Consider the following 23149-nt stretch of genomic DNA (forward strand, 5'->3'; position numbering starts at 1 on the left):
CTAATCTTTGAACTCCATGATGGTGCGTCAAAATTTCAATGAAATGTCCTCCTGGTCAACTTAACCAACTGTGGTAGCACAAAATGGAAACTATTTTACAGTTGTAAATATCTATGCTGTCACTAACAGGTCTCACAGGGCTGGACTTCACCTAAGTAAATATCAACACAACGGTTCACAAGGTTACAGGTTGTTGTGGGGTGTTCATGGCCAACGGTAAAATCAAACTCACTAAAAACAATGAATGAGTACTTCTTGTCAAAAAAAACATTTCTCACACCACATGCTTTTTTGTCAAGATTTATTTTTGCTTTTTTTTGGTGACCTGGCAACAATAGCAGCACCCGGAAGGTGATTCGTTGGACCAGCATTCACTGTTAAGTAGAAAAAAAACAATACAAGGCTACCAGAGAACAACCAACGGACCACTGCTTTTGAATGAGAAAAGCCAAACGATGAAAATACTGCATGACAGTAATTTGTAGTATCTAGTTTCAACATACAGTACAAGTAAACTCAACAAAAAAAACACCGTCTTTCCTTTTAAACTGAAAACATCATAATCCAGCAGTTAAAATTATTTTGTATTGAAAAAAATGCACTATTTGTCATGTACAACTCGGAACAATTCATGTTTGCTTACAAGTGCCACTGTATCTATACTTTATCCAGACATACTGCAATATTTTTACATTTTCATGAATCTCGTGTGAATTACTAGTCTTCTTCTGCTGGACCCCTTTGCTTACAATTCCTCAAATCTGACATACATTCTTATCTTAAATGTGCTCAGGAGATGCTGAATAAAACAATCTTTAACATAATGGCCATCAAAGCAACACGGAGAAAGCAGATTCCATCCCACACTCACAACTTTTATGTCATAAAGTAGTCCATCCAATAATATTATGCAATATCTTTGTATTCATCAAAGAAAATGAGAAATTACATGCCGCTGAAGGCTGACTGATGTATGTAATAGTATTGATTAGGGATGCTGCTGTCTGTGTCTTCAAGACAGAGGCTACTGTATCAATAACAATCTCAGAAGAACGACAGAATTGGGGGGGGCGAGTAGCGGGACAAACAGAGGTGAAACTCATGGAGTGACAGCTGCAACAGTTAGTCAATGTCCATTTCAGGGAGCTTGTTCTCCGCTGTTTCCTTTTCCGTGCCTGCAGATGTGGTTTTGTCTGGGTTGGATGGCTGTTTCTCTGTACCCTCCTGCCCATTGACTGGGCCGTTCTCAGTCTTCTCCTCCTTGGGAGGCTCCACCTTGGGCTTTGGTTTGGACACCACAGGGTTGCAGGCTGAATAAAGTTCCTGAATAAGAAAAAAAGAAGACACTGGTTAGAGGAAGAGAAAAATAGGACCATGTTTTGCTCACTTGAACAGAGTTTAAGAGATTTTTACTGAAATTACATGAATTTCTACAACCGATTTACACTGTGAAGACTTCTTTGCCACTACTACAAACTTGTAGGCCTTACTGTGAGTTCAGACAGAGGTGACGCGATTGTATATAGGTCAATAGGAAGATGTGAGTAGTAGAAACAAATTCGCCAGGGACAGCGTGAATTGACGCAAGTTGAAAATGTTTCAACTTGAGAGAAAAATTTGCATGTATCCCTGGGATTTGTGGATGTGCTTCATAAACGTACAGAGACAAGAGAGAAGGGGAGAGAAGGACTGGAAGGAAATAATAGAAAGAACCAGAGTCTCTGGTGAGTTTTGAGTTCATTCAGAAGCTGAGCTGAACACAAACACACAGATAAAGTCCACAAGAGACGGTTGATTCGTCCGTAGTGAGCCAGCTTACAGCTAAAGTACAGTTTGTACATTGGCGGTTTGGGGAGAATAAACACAAACAGTCCAGCGGTCAAACTCTGAGCACACCACTGAGATATTGGTTTCTACCATTAGCTGTATTTTCTGCTGTTCTGTAAAACACATTAGAAAGAATCATAGTCATACATTAACTCAATTACTGCACATCCTGTGGTGCAGAGTGCTCACAAGTTGCATGCGTTTGTCCAAACAATCTTGTAATCCCTTTACTCCTGAACAAGTAGGTGCTTCTCATCATTCCTCCACTCCTTTTTAATTTCACCGTGTATTATCCTACAAGAATCCAGACTAATCACTGCAAAGGAGTGGTTTTGGTGTTAATTATATGTTAACTACAACAAGTAGTGACGTGTTTTGAATGAGCTGAGCACCATATTAGGTTTGCAGCTCTGACAGGTTTAAAAGCTGATCTAATTGCCTCAGACGTGATCTTGGCCTACATCCACCGACGACACCCATAAACCTAAGAAAACGCCTACTGAGGCCAAACCGCAATGACTAAAGTGAGGTTTTTAGGCTGCCTTTGTGAGTAGACGTTATAAATAAACCCCTGGTAGCAAGCTACCTGAACATTTTCACATCTTTCAGGACTTTAAAGGTTGTGTGTGTGTGTGTGTTTGTGCGCCTTTACTGCAACCTCAGTACCTTAGTCTTAGCCTGGATCTCTCTAACTTTGACCACTGGTTCCAGAGTGAGGTCCTGATTGTTCTGCTGGTTCATCTTAGTGTTCAGCCAGACCATGGCATCGTTCACCTGTTTGTCCACTCGAGTCACCTCCAGCTCATCGAGGTGATCGTACAGCTCATCCTGTCGGGAGAAGCAAATAATAACACCTGTTTGTTCATCAATAATCTCACCTAATTCCACATTAGCTTTTCTTAAAAAAATATTTAAAGCAATGTTCCCTGATAAAATCTAACTAACTTGCTCACTGTACCTTTGCCTTGTAAGCTTCGATGATCTTCATGTACATCTGAATTTGTCTGCCAAGCTCCTCAAATGCTCTTGGCCTCTCCTCAGCTTCCATGTATCTCTCGAGAATCGGCTGACCAAATTTCTGTAGAAAAAGGGACAACATGAGGTTTAGTCAGTAAGTGATCCACAAAGCCAAAAAATTGAAGACACAAGACTCGACCAATTTACTTCTGAAAGAGGATAATGTTATTTTCCTTTTTTAAATATTGAACAATGAACACAAGCTTTCTTTGAGAGTATAAATACGGAATACAGGAGATATTGCACATCAGTCATCTTGACCAGCATTTTTTGTACAAAACTCCATGTACAAAACTTTTATACATTTTCAAATATTTAATAAGTGCCTGCAACCTTGGTACCATCACTGCCGCCTGAACGCAAGCCACAAAACTGTAAAGCAAACCGTGTCATGTCTTCTTGAAATCTCTAAGTCCCCTTTTGTATGTGAATATCCCTATTTCCCTTAAGAACAAGTGTCCGATCTCACACTGCACACAGTTACCTTCAGTTCAGCTAGTTTGTCAATGTAAACTTGTTTCTGTTGGTCCTCTCCATCTTCATACAGCCAGTTCTCTGTGTCCTCCAGTTTTAATGAAAACGCATCACGATCCTACATGTACAAAAAATAAGATTAAAGTCCATAATTTGTATACATATTCAGAGGACATGTCAACATATGAAGTATACTTACATTTAAGGTTTAAAGTAAATCATAACATTTCTTATTTCTACTGAGAAGATTAGTGTCTGTTAACATGTGGTAACTTGCTAGGGCTCAAGTGGAATCTATTACTCACGGCTTCATTCACAAACTTCTCCAGGGCGCCATGCAGTTTGTCCCTCATCTCGTACACGTACTCTTCAACGTTGTTCTTTGCGTCGTTCCTCTCCTTCTCCAGCTTGTCCTGCATGATCATTTTCCCCTGGAAGAATAATAAGAAGAATTGAAACCTTGGTGAAATGTTCCAATCACGTTGGGGTATCTAAATGTAAGATTGAGAAGATTATGAGTAGGAAAGTTCACAAGTAAAATGATGGATAAAGAAAAAATACAGCCCACTGAAATGAATACGAATACACTGAATACGATCCAGCAGGTTGTAACTCCGAGTGGTTTTAGAGTATTATGTCATTATTATGTCATCAGGTAAAGCGCAGATATTATTACAACCATAAAAAATAAAGTAACAGACAGTAATTCTTTTTTGTTTGAAATAAAAACAGCAAATGAAATCCCTAAGTCTCACTAACACATTGCTTGAACAAATACTGTGTGTGCATGCTAGACATTCCTGGTGATTTTTAGAGCATTACCTCATTCTCCACGAACATATTTAGTACGTCACTGGACAGCTGCCAGTGCAAATTGTTCTCTATGGGCAGCTCCACTGTCTTCGTTTTAACTTTGGGCTTCTTCGCCTGAGGGGGCTGATCGTTCTTCTTCTCCTGCTTGGCGTCCTCTGTCGTTGTCTGGAATAAGGGGGAATGGACATCATTTTAGTCTGTGCAAATACAGCTGCATTAAATAGGACAATAAAAAAAAAAAACTTATAACTATGACACACCGTATCAAATGTTTGACATGTGTTTTATGTTAAGTGGAACAGTGGTGAATCTGAGGATACATCTCAGTCAAGCTGAATAATTGTGTTATTCTCAAAACTATGCCTTTACAACATAAAGGGAACAAATCAAAAGCAGGAGTTGTTATGGATGGTGATCTTAGTTTTTGGAATCATATCCTTTTACCATTTAAGAAATATCTCCTAAATAAGAGGCTTTCTTTCAGAGTCTAACTCAGAAAAAACAAATCCATGTTTGCCTTCAGCAGGCTGGACAACTGCAATTCCCAGTTTATGGGTCTGCCAACTAAAACAACTCACAGATTGCAAAGCTATTTAGAACGAAGCTGAACAAATTCTAATGAGGACAAAAAGAAAAAAAAAAAAAACCCCAAACAAATTAGACCAGAGAAATATAAAACCTCTGTTGGCTACTTGTTGCTCTCAGAATACAATTAAAGATCCTCTTAATGGACGACAAAGCACTTAATGGTCTGGCTCCACAGCTCTTATCAGACATGCTCTCAAACTCTCAACAACAAACCCAGAAGATCTCGCTGGTCACAAGACGCCAATCTCCTCTATGTGCCCAGAGAATGGAGCCGTTTTACTGCTCCATATTCTATGTTTTCTTTTTTTTAAAAAGCATTTTCTTAAAGGATTTTACACTGAGCTTAGTATTATTGTCCATATAGATATGTATGTACATGTATGAATGAATATTTCTGTGTGTACAGCATATGCACATATTTATCTTTTATATTCATATTGAAAACACTCTGAACTGTTTTTATATCAAATGGTGCTAAACACATACAGTTTGAATAAAGCCTTGAATGACCTTCAGTCAGATTTAGTAATTTCCGCTGGTTAGTGGCGTCATTGGAATCTGTAAAGCAATCGACTCCACCTCTAGTCTAAACAAATCATTTCTGCATTGTTTTTCTTTTTCTTGCGTTGTTCCCAGTGGTTTGTGGTTTTTATGTTTGTTTTTGGGTGCCAACACCAAATACATTTTAGTATGCTTCTTCAATACATGGGAAATTATTTTACATTTACTTGTCTTTAAGCTTATGCGCGTAAAAATGATTAGTTACAATGGTTTTTTTTTTCTTTCTTTTTTTTTGTTACAAACTATCCTTGAATTTACTGAATTATGTCTTTGAATAAAAGCGAATGAGTTACCATACCAGAAGACCAAATGACGTTTCAAATTCAGATACAGTATGTTTAAATACAGTAAATGTCTTCTGTAATGTGTGTGGTTAAAAACGTAAAACAATAACCTTCACCAAATGCCAACCCTGCAGTGTGAAACATTATTTTACTGAAAAAAGTTGATATTCTTGATGCGTCGGGTACCTTAGTGCTGGGCGATACAGCTGATAGTCATCTTTATATCAGAACAATTTCCATATCATGCCATAGCAATATTTATCACAATGCAACAAATTGTTTTATTTTAGCATACACCAGTCGGTACATAGAGCACTAACTGGTGAACGCTACAATAAAACCTTTTCTGTTAAATATATTATTTTTCTTAAAATAAAAAAACTTGACCAATAATGTGTAATGAGGTTTTATAAAAGACATATATTGGTAGAAGTTAAAAATAAATAAATAAATAAATAAAACGAAACGACATTTTTGGTCCTAATTATCAATATAAACAGAGTTTGCTGTAACTAAATTTGCTGAATAGAAGCTGTGTGGAGGTTATCAGCCAAGTGTATTATTTTCTGTCCTATACCTGACAAACTTTGTGAAAAGTTGTGTTTTTCACTGACAACTTACTAAACTTTCAAGGGTTGATGGCAATGTTAATATTCATTTCATTCTATTTATATATATTATATTTAAATATAATAGCTATTACATTTTATTGCCTCTTCAATGGCAGAGCTCTGATTGTCCTCGGTTTCTCAAAAATAAATTTAAAAAATAAATCAAAACTTGTTAAACTGACGCTCTGGTTTAAGCAATATAACTATTTATGCAGTGTACCCTGATTTTGTCTACAATGACACTGTCTATTAACACTGTCTACAATATCATTAAGTTTTGTTAAACTGGTACTTATTGTTAGGGATGTCGTCTATGCTGAACTTACAATCATATACAGTATATGAACCTTTATTTAATCAGCGGCACAGTGCTTCCTATTGTCTGCAGCTGATGCAATATCGTTAAAAATTAGGGAAGTAGCAGAGATGGTGCCATGATCTGTTCTGATGCCGGGTTGGTGGGAGGTTAATACATAATATCTAGCTGAGAACTTGACTTAAGTTGATTGTTTACTAATGATTTGAGGGTTTTAGACAGACAAGACAGTTTTGAAATAGTCCCTTGGGCAAACATGAGCCGACTTCCATACTTTAGGAATTGTGCCAGTTAGAATAGTTAAGTTAAAAACACATGTTATATAATCTGAGAATATGGAGGCAGAGTGCTTTAGAAGAAAAGGGTCGAAGTTGTCCTTGACAGTTGCTTTCTTTGAGTTAATGGCTAGAAGAGCTTCAGTATTTATACTAGGAGAAAGAGGAAGGAGGGCAAACTGAGGGGCACAGTGTTACTGTATGTACAGAATTATCATCGTTAGTAAGAAGCACCCCTCCAGAACCATCATCATTAATGTATACATTTGCAGAATTGGCCGATCCCATACACTTGTTTTCAAAAAGTTGTACATATTTCTTTTTCCTCTGTCAGTATAAAATGTCTGGAATTGACATGAGTGGGCAGAGAGGAAACATTGTTGTTTTTAGTGGAGTTTATTACTTTCCAGAATTTAAATGGATTTGACCAAGAGCTGGAGATGGTAGTTAAGTGGTTAAGTAATAATTAAATTTAGCTTTTCTCATTGAGGAGGTGCATTTATTTCTTAGCTGTCTGAAGAAATGCCAATGGGAGGGGTCCCGAGAATGTCTAGCTAGCGCCCAGGTTTTGTTTGTTATTTGGAACAGATTTGATAGTTCAGATATTGGCAAAGTCTTGTTTTAACAGTTGGTACTGCTGTTTTTAAATGTCATTTGTACTGACATGTATGACGATCTTGTCGACCTCAGGGTAGGATTTTATTATGTCTGGGACTTCGTCATCAATGTCTTGTACTGTAGCACCAGGAAAAAAAGAGAGTATGAGCTCTATTGACTCTCACATTTCTGACTATCGAGTCACCAGTAATAAGCATTGATGGGTGAGTGAACACCAGCTGATGGAAGCTGTGGGAGCGGATGACAGCTCCACGCAAACCAGGGTTTTATCATGGGAGGTGGAAGAGGCCACGGGTTCCCAGCAAGTGGAGGAATTTCATGTATATTGAGGATGTCATATTGATTCACTAGCTAGATGTCATGGTTGCGGGAATATGATCTCCCCTTGTTTTTGCAGTTGCCGACCACAACCCAGGTCTAGTGATGTGGCTCTGGATGTGATGGAGTAGAGCTGACCGGTGCTTTGGGTTTATTCCTGAGCTGGAGCCAGGGATCCTCAGGACCAGTGACCGGAGGAGGAACAGAAGCAGCGGGCGGAGTAGAAGCTGCAGCCGGAGAAGAAGCAGCGTCAGGAGGATAGGGAGCAGTGGCAGCCAGTTCCTCAGCACCGATGGCAGGGTGGTTTACGCAGGGCCGAAGATGATAGTGTCCAAGTGCCTCTCAGCCTCCTGGATTTTGTAGAGCATGGAAATTCTTTGCTCCAACTCAGTGATCTTCTTGCAAAGACAGACGCGGCTCTCGCAGCCAGATGGTGAGATAAGTAGAGGCGTGACTTCTTGAGCATGTGCTCCTTTATCCAGTTAAAAGATATTGTTAAAAACGACCAAGATCTAAAAAATGTATCGTAAAAGAGTGGCTTAAAACTGACTAAAAGTCAGTTTATGGGAGAGCTTCTGGTGGACAAACACCAACACATGGGCAGCAACAAGCAAGAAAGGGAGAGGATACCCCCCTCTACTTTGTGGTGTTTATTTGTTTACACTGGAGGTGAGTTGACAGGAATTTGTCCAGCGCTTATAGAAAGCAAATTCTGCTTTATACTGTATGTTACTGAAAAAGTCATGAGAAAGTTATATGAAGATAATTATAGTTATTGCCTTATCGCCCAGCACAAGGTTACCTCCATCTCCTCGGTCTCTGATTTCTTGTCTCCGTTGTCTCCAGCCTGGGGTTTCTGATCCTCCTGATCCACCTGCATTTTGTTCTGACACACGTCAACAAAACACAAGACATAGATACACACACATATAAATGATATTAAAAGGTAACATGCCGTTTTGTGGCTGTTTTTATCCAAACCCTGGGTTCAGAGTCAACATCACCGAGAAATACCAAACATTTTTACGATTTTTAAGAAGTTGTCACCAGATTAAACAGGTTTGTGCAAATCGTTTTGGTTGTCCATTTCTGTTTGAGCCTTGTTCAAGATATGACGCTCTTTACCCTCCATTCAGAAGAGGCTGGTTGCTGCCTTTATCACACCACAAACTCCAAACTCCAACTGAATCAACACGTCTGTGACTCAGTCTCAAAGATGCTTTTAAAACCTCTAAAAGCTAGTATTTGTTATTACAGAGTTATTGTGTTTGATAGTGTTAGCCCAAATGTTCATGACACTGTCCATCCCTACCTCAGGCCATTTTTGAGTCAACTCTGAGTTTATCCTCAGCTGCTTTTAGAGTCACATTCAATCTTGGAGGAAAAAGGCTTTATGAACACAAATGCTGTGGCTCTGCAGCGCACATGGTGACGAACAACCCAAAATAAAATGCCAAATGACTTAAAGGCATTAGAGAGAAACAAATGCAACCCCTTGAAACTGCGATTAGCCTGTTAAGGCAAGACATCTAAATGCCAAAGTGATGACATGACTGGCTAATAAAGGCCAAGGTGTGGCCAGACAGGCGTACTGTGTGAAAGTGATCTCTAAAAGGAGAAACACAAATCAAACAGCATACAGCAAGCCAGAACCTCTTGTCTCTTTTTCACTAACACACACACACACACACACACACACACACACACACACACACACACACACACACACACACACACACACACACCCTCACACTATGTCATGAGCCTCTTACATCAGTGCAAATACACACAGTACACACCTCCTCTTCTTTCACTGCCTGGTCTGTCTCCATTGGCTCCTCTCCCTCAGCTGTTTTCACGACCTCTACTAGCGAGGCGCTGGATACACTGAACACACCGTGAACATTGACCCGAACTTTGACCTTGACCTTTGCACTCTCCCCAGATGCCTGAGGAGTCACATTCTGGACCAGGAACTGGCCTATAAGGTGAGGGAAAGGGCGAAAGGTTAGAATAAGTGAGAATATCTACAATTATATCAGTGAGGGTGCGTACAATATGACATATTTAAATACTAAATACATTCAGGTGGCTATGCTGAATCACAGGAACAATATATTTCTTGTTTTTCCAATCATCTGCATATATCTTGTGACTAGAAGCTGAATAGTGCATACATACTTAAAGGTAGGCATCATTCTAACAGCAAAACAACAAATCTAGCATGGAGTGGGAGTTAAACATCAACCAGCAGACTTTGGACTTTGAAGTGCAGATTAAATTAATAAATAAAAGATTCCAAAAACAATTTCAGTTCTAACTATTTACAATGACTTCATTAAGATGTAGCTTTTTCTTTACCAAAACAAAGAAATGGGACTTTTCCATACTTTTTTGTCCACTTATCTCTTACAAAAAGTTGAACTTGCAGTACCTATAGAGGCGCTGGGGTAGGGCAGCTCCTTGGGGTTGTTGTAATAAGCTTCAAGGGAGAAGGGCTCTTTCCGGTAGAAGGTCAACACTTTGGAGAAGGGAGCTGCATGGTTCTTTGGGAAAACCTCACAATCACTGTAAAAACACAGCAGGAAGAGGTCAAAGAGATATCTAGAAGACAGGGTCCTTCAACTGAAATCAGGGTGGACTGCATGGGGTGGGCTGGCTCACAGGTCTTGCAAAGCCTGACGCAGATGATACCATCACCGGCCTCTTTCACACAAAGCTCCCAGTAAATTACTGGGATAACATTTTTAGGCACTGCTAGTGATTTTCACTATTTACACATGCAGCTACATTTCCGACTTGCGCCTTTTCACACATAACATGGCGATGCAGGAATAGATGGGCAAGGGACAGTCCAGCAGATGGCGGTAATGCAAGACTTATGGATGCCGACTGCCATAAAACTTAACAGAAGAAGAGGACGAAACTCACGAAATTCAGATCAAACTGTCAAACTAGGCAGCGCTGATCAAATATGAATCAAGATTCTGTCACTGCATTGCCTATTTCGCATCTCAAATGTTTCCAGAAACATATGTTAATCTTGGTCGTAATATGAGAAAGTTTGTGACATGGCCGCCATGTTGAAAACAGACAAACCAAAACCAAGCACTGCCCAACTCGCAGTACGTTACCCACACAACAAGTCTCCACATGAAAGTGTCTTTTGTCAGGTGGACGTAACCCTTTACATGCTTGTCACTACAATATTACTGTTACTGCTTTCATTCACAACACAGCCGTACTGGCATTTTCTCAGAAATATTACTGGGTCTTGAAGTGGGAAACTGACAGTAAAGATTTTCCTGAATGTCGATCCCTGTTCCCATTCATGCATGACTCCATGCAGGAAATGTTCTTGAACATTTCAGGGATAGATTGCATATGTGAAAGGGGCTTAAGAGTGCAAATGGTGAAAATGAAAACAAAAGGACTGAATATAGCCTTCTGTTTTATATAATACACCAAACTGCAATGTGGTAACAGTTTATAGACTAAACACAATTTAGGCAAATATTTTGCAGAGCTGTTTGCATAGTACACATACACATACATATTGGGGCAGGTGAGGTCCAGGTAAATGTCAAACTTCTAACATTGACTCACTGCAGGTTTCACAGAGGTTTTTCAATGACTCATACTTTAATGTTGAGAGTTGTCTTGGTTATGAGACAATCAATGAGAACTACAGTATATCAGACAAAACATAACACATTAATCTTATATGGTAATTGCAATCGAGACATTGTAATACTATATAAAGGCCTTTAATGATAACTCTTGCTAAGTAGAAGATTAAACCCCATGCTACTGGGAATGTAAAAAAAAAAAAAAAAAAAAAAAAAAGGTCAATCGATATCCATATCTATGGACATGGTACTAGCTTTGCAGAACATTTTAAAGCCTGACGTTCAAATTAACAGGTGTGAGGGGGAAAAAAAAATCATGTTTCCTATTTCCTATTGAGATCTAAACATTAAGGTCCTAACTATATTTCCTCTGTCTCCTGACAGAGATCTTACCTCAGTCCCTCCTCTGCTGCTGCAGAATTCCATTTTAGGGAGATGGAGTAAGGGACAACATCTGTGATGGAGAACTCTCGGACTTTGAATGCCGGCGATAAGATAGCACACTGAGGAGAAGAGGAGACAAATACAAAACATGTTACCAAGAAGTAACACACACACACTAAATTTTTATATATATATATATATATATATATATATAAAAAATAGGTAATATGAGTATTTCATTGATACAAAGAAAACAGGATTTGTATTTTTAATTGCTATATATAAATGGAATCAGTTTTATGTCAATTTCTTAATTATTTGTTTCAACACTACACAAATGTAGCTAAAATTAAAACACATTTGAAAGGTTTTTAACACAAATCCTGCATAAACAACAAATAAGTGTCACTAAAGCTATGTATGGTGCATGTGTTTCATCTTTCCCCCACTCTCTTATCTCCACCCTGCCAGAGAGTGAGACTGCTGTGTGAGTCAGTATTAGGACCAAAATCATGACCATGACAGGTGAAATGTACCTGCAGAGCACAGCCTCTGGCCACGGCTTCGTCTGCGTTCAGAGTGGTGCTCAGCTCTTTGCCAAAGACTTTGCCAATTCGCTCCTTAACGGCGGGGATTCTGGACGCCCCGCCAACGATCTCCACTGCATAGATATCTTCTTTTTTCAGCTCTGGATACAGGAAGCAGGAGACAAGGATGATACAAAACAGGCTCGTTAAGTTTATAGAGTTAAAGCTTCACTACTCTGTGATCAAAAACATTGTTGATAGCATAGCAACATGTTCAATTTGTCATTTTTTTTGTTAATTCTTTGACATATGACTACTCTGAATGAAAGAGAAAGAGCAAGCAGAGATAGATAGACAGGAAGCCAGGAAGGATTAAAGCGAGGCAGAAGCAGGCATGCTGCTAGTGTCCTGAGGGAAGGGGCTGTTTCAGCAAAGCAAATGACTGAACCTTGTCTGTGTGTGTGTATGTGTGTGTGTGCGCGTGCATGTTTGTGAACACGTGCTGATGGGGATAGTCCAGCTGCTATTACAGTCACATGTACTCACTAGCTTGTTCCATGACGCTGCGCAGGGGACCCTCCACTTTGGCCAGCAGCCCCGCACACATCTCCTCAAACTGACCTCTGGGGACACATCGTCATTCATTATTAATAGACAGACTCTCACACACACAGTCAGGAAAAAAAAAGCACATATGCAGAGACGCTATGGTGTGAGACAGTTTGATAGATGCTGGGTGATTCTACTTGATTTTGAATAATTATTTGTGCCCAACTATAGCAGTGTTCTTTATCATTTTTAGCTTAGTCCAAAGAAAAAAAAAGAAAAGACTGTAAGCGGAGCAGACAGGGCTCCAGACTAACTTTTTTCACCACCGTCCCAAAAACCAATTTTAACGAAAGTGAATATGAACCATCCAAAGATCAAAATGTTGTTTCTTTATTTTGTAAAGCAAGACAGAGTTTGCCCGGGGCCCCCCAATCAGTAAATCCACCCCTGTTGATGTATGAGTGTTCTTTAATGATTTACTTTAAAAGATTAGAGATGCTGCTTTAAGTAATTGTTAACGTTTCCACGGTGAACTGTGCCTTTGCAATACAGTTTTATATTTATGTAGCCTACTATGTATGCTGCGGTCACCGTTTCTGCTCCTGATAACCCATGTGGTCTGGAAAAATAGTAGGACGCTGAGTGCACCAATTTCTCCAGCAATCTCTCTTGTATAATTGTAGAAATAACTGTTATTAGTATCTGTATATTTATTAGTATTCCCCTGACAAAGCAGCGGACCGCAGCTCTGCTATGTTCACATTTCAGGGAATGTAATTAATATTTTCCTCAGTAATGATGTATTATTTCAACACCCACGACCCTTCCACTATTAATCAGAATGTTAGTTTTTGTGATTATTAAGGTAATCTGTCCAAGAGATGGACAGACATCAACCCCAAACGTGAAATTCAGGTCAAAATATCTGCTTCTAACATACCCAACCTGAATCTGGTGACAGTGGCAAGGATGCAAGAAGCTAGCTTGACCTCATTTGTAAAAAAATGATTCTGTGTGGATCACTGGGAAATAAAATAAAATATGGGAAGACTTGTAAAATATGACTACTTTAACTGTTTGTTTGATCAGGTCCAAACTTCGTGTATATTATTGTAATAAATCGGGTTAGCACCATGGCCCCAATCCCCACCACCCCAAAGCCGTCAACTTAGGGGGAAACACTGATCTCACCTGTTGAGTTTGCCGGTAACATCAATGTCGTTCATGAAGCACTCGATGTTGAGAGGCAGGTCGGAGGAGTTAGCGCTCATCAGCTTTTTGAGCTTCTCGCACTCTTGGTAGAGCCTCACCAGTGCCCGCGGCTTGGACTTGACGTCCAGCTTGTATTTCTTCCCAAACTCCTCACAGAAGTGGTTGACCAGGATGTCGTCAAAGTCCTTCCCACCGAGCTCTGAATCAAACGCTGAAGCCAGGATCTGATTGTGGAAGGGGTAAATATTTGAAGTGGTGGCAAATTATCAGAAAAGTACTTTATATCACTGCACATCTGAACGTATAGGACGGACAATGGATAACAAATGCACAACATTTTTACTCATCTATTTAATACATATCGTATGTTTCAATTAAACAGTCTTCAACAGCTACATTAGGCATCAAAGTATAAAATTTAATCAGGTGAAGGTATTTAAAATGTTTTATTACTTGAATAAATTGACTACAGGTGAACACAGAGTGAGTGTTTCTCATAGGTTGCTTCCTTCTTTACACTTCAGCAGAATTACCATAAATAAATCATTAAACAACATTGTTAGTTGCATTGTTCACCATTCTGTTTGTCTATGCCCACGCGAGAAAAAAACTGTTACTTACAAGAACCTATTCTGTATCATCATCCCTGCCATAAAACCTTTCTGGCCTTTTCCAAAATGAGCACAAATTATTCATTACTCACCTTGAGCTTCCCCTTGTTGAAGGCACAAACTGACACCTGGTAACCGGAGTGGCCCAGGTCCACAAAAACCACTATCCTGGGCTTCTCCTCTGGAGCTGGCAGGTCCTGTTTGTAGATGCCATATGCCAGAGTCACTGCAACAAACAGGTGTAGTCTTAATGTTAGTTTGTGCTTGGTATATGCTGAGAGTACACTGTATCAGTGTACAAGTCAGCACGCTGTGTTTCAACTGTAGTATGCTAAATTAGTGTATGTCTGAAAGACAGAAAAGTGTCACTACCACAGTGGGAATACAATAAATAAAATATAGGCCTAGTTTATGACAGATGGGGAAGTTACAAACTAAAACATAAATCTGAATTTCAGCATGTATATGAAAATATTCCATAACACCACTGTGACATGTTTACATGGTCTGTAGCTGTAGCTCAAACATTTACTCAGCAATAAATTATAGGCTGAATTTTTCTTATATTAAACTAGAAGAAAACAACTCAAAATCTTTTCATTTCTGAGGCGACTGCTCCAGGAGATAAAGGCAACATATCTCACACAAAATAGCATCTACAGTATATGTTATGTCATGGCACAGTGTTATAATTGTCTAGTGTGGCCAAAAAGAGCAATAAGGGATTACTGGTTAAAATGATTCATGATACTTCTTGTCCTGCATAGAGTGTACTGTGTTTCCATGTACCTGCAGTGGTCTCATTCATTAATCGTAGACAGTTGAGGCCTGCAATCTGAGCTGCGTCCATGACAGACCTCCTCTCTGCATCAGTGAAATAGCTGGGGACCTGGGAGGGGAAAAATCAATGCAATGTTCACACAAAACACTAATGAGTCTCAAAGAGTGAAGACAAATATACTAACGTTGACAGCTTTAAAGTGAGGGATTCGACTGGAACCACCAATAATAAAAACATTTATACGCATGGTGTGACTGTAAGACACTGATAATGACAAAGATGTCCAAAAAGCCAAAACATCCATGTGTTTGTCCCTTTGAATGCTAATGATCCATCAATCGCCTGCCTCATAAGATGCCTGGATAACGTTACCATGTTAGTAACTCACAGTTCCAAAACAAAATATCTCCTTGTGGAAAAGCTCGAGCGCTAAATTTAGCAATTGGCTAGAGTAATAATAACATGTTAGCCATCTCCAGGGCTGATGTAAACTGTAGATTTAGGCCCGGTGTAAGTAACAGCCTATCTGTCGGAGATCTGTAACATTACATAACAGATGCAATCATTGAATTCATGTACTGAAGGAACAGCAAGAAACACACACATCCCACTCTTCACCAACAAGGTGCATGAGAGGAAATAAAGCTTTGAGACAAGACATCTGGTGAAGTGCTCAGAGCTCAAAATGTCATACGAACAGGTGGTAATACATTTATACACCTTGGAAGCAGCTTTCACTTGGCGTGCTTTTTTTTTTTTACTCTAACTGTTTGAAAATGCAAGAGGATGACATGAATAGCTGCCACTCAAAATAGAAGGGTGTAAATGTAATGCTCCCTCCATTTAACTCAGTTCTTTTGAAGCCTTGTCAGTGCAATGTCACGTCTTTAAATAAGATGTATGCAAGGATCCAACAAGTATATTAACACATTCTTATTTAAAGGCAATTAGATAAGATCTGTTGCCCCAAAAACATCCACTTGGACCCGGACAAGCAGACAGATTTTCACAAGACAGGTAATGCACTGACGGATCTAATTAAGATGTTTGATAGATTTTCAGACACCTTGCTGAACCTGTGAAACCGTTGTCAGGTTGTCTGCAGAAACGCTTACCGAGATGACACAATCTGCGACCGGTTTCTTCAGTGCACTTTCAGCAGTCTCCTTCAGTTTGGTCAGCAGCATGCCAGTGACCTGCTCGATGCTGAACACTTTCTCCTCTTCCATGTACATCACCTAGAGTTAGGGGAAATTCAGAAAACGACTACTCTTGAGGAACGTGGTTATCATAGCTTGCAGCGTTAGGAATGTGTAATAATATGCATGTAACAAGCTGTGAATTACGACACTTATAAATAAGAAAAGCCTATTAAAATGCCTTTCATTGAAGGCACTTAAACTGACTGACTGTTATAAAACAGGCCCCCACAGCTTTCATTGCTGAAGAACTGAAAAAAAAATGCCTGCACTTGTTAACTGTAAACAATCTGTGAACATCAACAAAACATCATCACTGATCAACATATAATTATGCAGTCAGGTGACGCAAGTACAAGAATATGAAGGATGGAAACTGACTTCATGTAACTTAAGGCAAAGTCCATTTCAAATGTCATTACCATCCTAAATACAGCATGTAACCCAAAAACCTGAAAAGAGAGATTTTGTGGGCAACAACAGGGCGATGCACTCTTCTTTTAATTGTCATCTCTTCTGCTCTCATTTGTCCTGAGGATTTACGATGATTATCACCACAGGGACACAATTGCAATGTGCAAGCCAGGTATTGTCATTTGAGTACTCGCAAGAACTTTGGGTATGTTTTTTGGTCTTAAACTTGCAATCTGATGGCACCAGAAGTTATTTAACACCTATATTTAGGTATTCAGCTGTAGTACCATTATATTTTTTCAGAATAATGTTATACAAAGACAAAATGCCAAGTTTTTAAAGAAAGCTTAAGGATAAAAGCGGAGTGGACTGTGTAGAAGCAGCAGATAAATTAAAAAGATCTATAATTCAGAGGAAAGAGACGCATGTGATGCACTTACAGTCAGGAATGAGCTGTAGTCTTTTCCATGGTCCTCCTCTATTAAATATGTTATGGCTGTCCCTTTTCGTTTCTGATTAGTTAAGTATAAGATATTCAGCGTAGCGTTGCCGCAGTTACCACATAACCATGGTAATACAATCATGTCACGCCCACCGCTGAGTCAAGCTGATCACCGCTTCACCGCTGAGTGAGCGTCTCAAGTGATGGACATTAGTTATTCTCTCAGGCTTGACATAAATAATGACGTGCTTGCTGAATGCCGACCAATATTCCTGCTGCAAAGTCGGCCTCTTAATGACAACACTGGAATAAAGGTAGACATTTAGACTATAGAGGCTATAAAGTATGGACTACTACAATGCGGCAGTACTACTGCATTTATAGTACTACATACTATAAATGCATTCAAAAAGTTTGCTGTATTGATCTGAATATAAAACAGGAAATGCGTCTGATGGGGTCGTCTTATATTCAGGGTCTAGTCAATTACGTGTTCACAACATCAGATCTTTTTGAATGGCTAAAGCGGCGGTTGAAAACCGACTCCTACACGGAGTGTTGCAATATGGGTTGTTTGTAACATTAATGTTGCTAGGCTAGCGAGTGTCTTAAAGTGTGTTTATAGTGAGTGTGTTAGTCAGTCGGCCCTAAAAGTGTTTTGTTAGTCCAGTTTAACCTGCAGGACTTTCTGAAGGCTTGTGTGATGTGTTTTTCTGCCACGGAGGATAATAAATTAATGACGAGTGAAAACAAGTCCGAAGCGTCTTCTGATGCTTCTACTGCAGAAACCGAATATGTCAAGCTGCCAAATACCACCATCACAGATGAGAAGGAGCTCAAAAAGACAAACAGGCAGTCGTGTAAATGCTAACTGCTGGAGAAAATAATTTTTGACCACTTACAAGAGCCTGACAGGAGAGTGTGTGAGTATGTGACTCTACTATGATGTAAGTTATATTCAAGAAGTATTTTTCCAAAAACAGGTGTTTGAAAAGGTGGCGTCTTATACTCAGGGTCGCTTTATATTCGGGCCAATACAGTATTTAGGAACCAATTATTTTATAACATCTGAGGTTTAAATTCCTTACTTTTTATGGTGGTTACAACGGTTTGAATGGCTTAGCCAATTTGTGGGGTAAGAAAAAAAAATCAATACCAGGGCAGCTCTAATTCAGTGTGAACACTTAAGCTTTATTTTAACATTCTGGATAGGCACTGAGCTGAAAATGTTTCATATGAGTGCTTCTTTCTCTCTCACAGTTTACGGTTATCTATATAATCTCTTTAAAGCATAGGCACCGTAATATTCTTCATCTTACTTTAATGCCGGTGGATCCAGAGGGCATCTGTGCCAGGTCGTACACCAGTTTAGACTTTGCTGACTGGATGTAGGGGTCTGAGAAGGCCCTGCCATGGAACCGCTTGAAGCCCTGTACAGTGTTCTTACAGTTGGTCACCACCTGGACATGATGAAGGAGGCAACAGAAAAGAAAATTAAGTTACAATACTGGGTGCTAACCTCTACATCTTTTGCATTTAATTACAAGGAACTATGAGGTAAGTGGCAGGGTGATTGAGCGGAGTTCACCTGGCTCTTTGCAGCAGCTCCTATAGATCGATTTCTTGGGCCAAATGATACAAATGACCTGGAATACAAAAAACACAAAATGTTAAGCAAAAAGCTGATATGCAAGTTATTACATGGTGTCATGCCTACATGATGTGACATACATGACATTTCATAGCCCAACCCACATTAAACTAGACAGACCATTTTCCATGTTGGCAGTAGCAACATCAGCAGTTTGTTTTGATAACCGTAAAAAAAAATTGTGTAAAACGGGGTTCAGCTTTCCTGAGATATTTGCTTACAAACAGTAGCAAATGTAAAAGTGAAATCTTTCACCCAAACAGATCACAGCATTCCTTATTAAACAGTGATATGAAACCCGGATTATGCCCATATGCAGGCTTGTTAAGTATTCGTCCCTCGCAGTTCACACGGTATTGTATAAACACTGTCTGTGGTGTGGACAGTCCACTTGTATGACTGTCAACGTCATCCCTATCAAACACAGATGTCAGAGCTGCAGTCATTGTCAACACACAAGTGCTGTTGGGGATGTCAAAGATGGGTCAACGCAACAAGTGTCTGAAGAAATTAGCCTGACAAACACTGGTCCGTCAATATCTTGACCCCAGGACAGAGTAGTAAGATGTAGGATGTGTTTTTGGCTCATTTTTGGTGACGTTAGGGACAGAACACAGAAAAAAACAAATTTCCAGGAAACTAAGAGAAATTTAAAATGACCTAAAGGAAGGAAATTTAAGTAAGTTAATACAACAACACACTGAATTATTATTTAACAAAATTGTGGACTAGTTTTAAAGCAACACTTCCAAATTATTTTGTTAACTCATTATTTAATTGACCGTTATTTCTGATTAACATTAAATTTCAAAAATATTCCTATCACAAGATACACCAAGACAAACTGATGTATTGAATTGTGCTCAAATCAAATATGGTATAAAGCAACAATCCGTTTTTAGTGCCGCCCACACAGATGTCACACCAATCAAATCACAGTAGCACAACTTCACGCCCACTGGAGAACACTAATGTAGAAGTGCCATCACAGCAGAATTTCTTTTTAGTTACATTTCCTCTTTCTGAGAATTACAATTTTAACCAAATATGTTAACAAGTCAGAACAAATACCAAGGAGATATACAATATACACTAACTAACTAACTAACTAACTAACTACACACTACAATATACATATACACTAATTTCTTAGCAAAAATTAATCTTACTTTCAGATTGGCTTAAAGAACAGAAAGCAACTGACTCTTTATCATTTTGCTTATGTAACCAGCAAGGGTGTGGTATTTTTTTTTATACACAAAAAGATTTAAATGATTGTCTAATTTTATGAGTTAGAATGTATTATCTTTCTGTCCATTGACTAATCCACTAAATCAACTGATTGTTTCGGGAGTAACTAATTTGCTGGACATACTTTGGCTCATAAACTCAACATAAATTTTGTTTAGCTTAGTTTAGATAATTTTAAGTTATACAGTCATAGGGTTTAAGATTATTTTAACCTCAGAGGCTTTAATGCTGATTTGAATTTAAAACATTTTCTCACTTAGCATAAATTATGTTTTGTTCATTGTAGTACAGTTTCTAATGTCTTAATAATAATAATAATAATAATAATAATAATAATAATAATAATAATAATAACAATAATAATAATATTTTTACAGTTACTACTCTGAAAAAAAAATCTGACTTTTTAACGTAAAGCTTTCATTATGGCTGAGTTGATTTAATACATTTTCATGTTTCATGCAGTGTACTCAATTGTTATCAGCAGCCATATTCTTGAATTTTTAACCCTTTATTGCACATGCAGACAGGACACCTTACACAGACAATGTCAGAAGTCCCTTTAAAATTCATTAAGATAATTTTTCATTAGATGATACCACCTACAACCACTGGGTACAAAGTGTGCCGCATGAGCAAAATGAGCAGAATTTGGGCCAACATAAACAAACCAAAACCCTGATTATGACATACTTGAAAAATGTAACAAAAAAAATTAACAGAAAAGTTAATATTAACAGTATATTATCCTTAAGACAGGCCGTTAACTCCTCAAGTTACTGCAAATATTGCTAGAATATTCCAACAAGCGATTGGCTGCTGTCGTCATCGTAGAGCGCACGGCAAGGCGCATGGTCTGACACACGGGGTACACCGGTTGGTCGGAGCTTTCGTCTTCAAGGGATTGACAACATTAGAATGGACAAAGCACCGCCCGGTCGTGTTCGCCGGGCAACTAAAGCCCGTCTTCAGAACTGTACCGTTAAGAAAGGCTGGGAGCTTAGCTAACTAGCTAGTTGGCTCGCTGGGGGTCCGTTTAAGTTGTAGATATATCGTAGATGGTTTAAACGTTCGCCATGAAAACACTTAAAATAACGCGTCACTGATTTTATTCATTCTGAAAGCCAGATTAATTAACACCACACGTTGGGAAACTAGTTTAGCTAACGGTAGCTTCACGTGCATTAACTTGCCTCTGACGCCGGTGAGACAACAACAGCTAACATTACAGAAAAACGAAATCACTCTCGCCCCACCAAAGTCCATTAAATTATACATGTGTTTTAGTTACTTACGGTGTGCATCTGTCGCTATACTCGTTGGCGACGGTCTCAATCCCCCCGGCTCGGGCAACAGCTACATAGCAGCTTTGAAAGCCCAAGTCAAATCCCACCACTGACATCTTCAGCGATACGTAGCTGTCACGTTATGTACAATAAGACTTAGAAAAATAAAACACGCGTATAGCTACAGTCTAAAAAATGATGTAAAAGTCCCGTGAAGTTGATGCGTTGCGCTGTGTTAAGTAGGGCTACTTCTACTCATAATCCACACTGCTGACACCCGGTGTCTCTTGATCTGTGCTGGCAGGCTGCAGCAGTAACAAGGTGGTCTTACTGACTTCTCGCCGTCACACCAGTAGCTATCGCGAGATTTGCATAGTTCCAGCTATATCTGGACCTTTCTATAACCACGTGTTACAGTCAGATTGTTCTCCAATACTCGAGTATGTTTTTTTTTTTTGAGGGGGGAGCATATTTACAGACTCCTGGCAATTTCTAGCACATTTCTGAGGCATAATATTTACTGTGAAAGCAAATAGCATAAAGAAAGAAATCAATTAGTTTAGAGATGCCTTGGATCCAAGCTGGGTAGGAAAACAAAAATAGACTGTGCTGCATAAAGGGTGTTGAAAGTATGAAGTCATATTTTACAAGACAAATAAGCAAATTACCACAAGCTTTAAAACGACAGAGAGAAAAACACAGCTGAGTATTTAAGTTTTACAGTATACTTACTATGATATTTGCTGTCATTGTTTTTCTTCAAACGCATAATAATTATAATTTAATTTGATTTGATTCTGTTATAAAACATAAACATAGAGCATACATATCCATAAAGGCTGCACAAATCAAGGATAATAGAAAACCACACATACAAAGACCAAAAAATAATTTAAAAAATGGACTATAAATAGCATGTAACACAAATACATACAAGCATGCCACATGGCTTTTTTTTAAAAGCAGATGAACAGCAAATGTAACTGGACATTATTTTTAAAAAACATTGAAAGCCGTGCTTTAAAATTAACTATTGTAAGTTTCAAAAATAAGTATTTGTTCACTGTAGGCTATATCTGGGACAATGTTCTTCTTCTGATAATTAATAATCTTGTGCGTTGTCATATTTGTCTTATTACAAAAAGATTATACATGTTTTGTGGATGGAATTTAAATGCTGTGAGATAGAAATGTGAGTAGATGAAATGTGTAGCTCTGACAAAAAGTAAATATGGGTGGGTGTAATGACAGTTGAATGGTGGGAGGGTGCACTGCGTTGGTGACACAGATAACCAAATGCTCAACCTCAGCAACTGTTTCCACTACATCTGAACATACCAAATAAAACCAAGAGGCAAGAATTATGTTTGTAATCCTATTATCAGTATTGTAACGTACTAGTATCATCTGATAACATAAGCTTCTTGTTTCTTTTAGGAAGATCCACTTTTTGTAATGTAAAGTACATATATATAAGAAAGCATATTGAAGTTTACAGCCACTTGCAGCTA

The 23149-nt window shown here is 38.7% G+C and overlaps 1 protein-coding gene across 1 annotated transcript; it reads right to left on the reverse strand.

Annotated features, from left to right (window-relative positions):
- Positions 1–284: 284 nt before the first annotated feature.
- On the reverse strand, positions 285–21966 carry hspa4a (heat shock protein 4a). Its single transcript, XM_067608492.1, has 19 exons — positions 21648–21966; positions 19039–19096; positions 18770–18910; positions 16511–16633; positions 15404–15503; positions 14707–14840; positions 13983–14227; positions 12789–12865; positions 12252–12403; positions 11725–11834; positions 10137–10270; positions 9502–9683; positions 8505–8588; positions 4141–4296; positions 3624–3749; positions 3329–3436; positions 2786–2905; positions 2494–2655; positions 285–1323 (listed from the first exon to the last, which is right to left on the reverse strand). The coding sequence occupies exons 1-19, from the start codon at positions 21752–21754 to the stop codon at positions 1123–1125; spliced, it is 2520 nt and encodes an 839-aa protein (XP_067464593.1). The 5' UTR covers positions 21755–21966; the 3' UTR covers positions 285–1122.
- Positions 21967–23149: the final 1183 nt, after the last annotated feature.

This window comes from Thunnus thynnus, chromosome 13 (genome assembly GCF_963924715.1).
Source record: "Thunnus thynnus chromosome 13, fThuThy2.1, whole genome shotgun sequence".
Lineage (NCBI taxonomy): Eukaryota > Metazoa > Chordata > Actinopteri > Scombriformes > Scombridae > Thunnus > Thunnus thynnus.

Excerpts from the sequence above, each read along its gene's own strand:
- hspa4a (XM_067608492.1), bottom strand. The coding sequence starts at position 21,754 with ATGTCAGTGGTGGGATTTGACTTGGGCTTTCAAAGCTGCTATGTAGCT. Across the intron at positions 12,404-12,788 it reads CAGCGTCATGGAACAAGCTA|AGCTGAAAAAAGAAGATATC; the intron begins GTGAGTACATGT and ends TCCTGTATCCAG. Across the intron at positions 9,684-10,136 it reads CTACCCCAGCGCCTCTATAG|GCCAGTTCCTGGTCCAGAAT; the intron begins GTACTGCAAGTT and ends CTCACCTTATAG.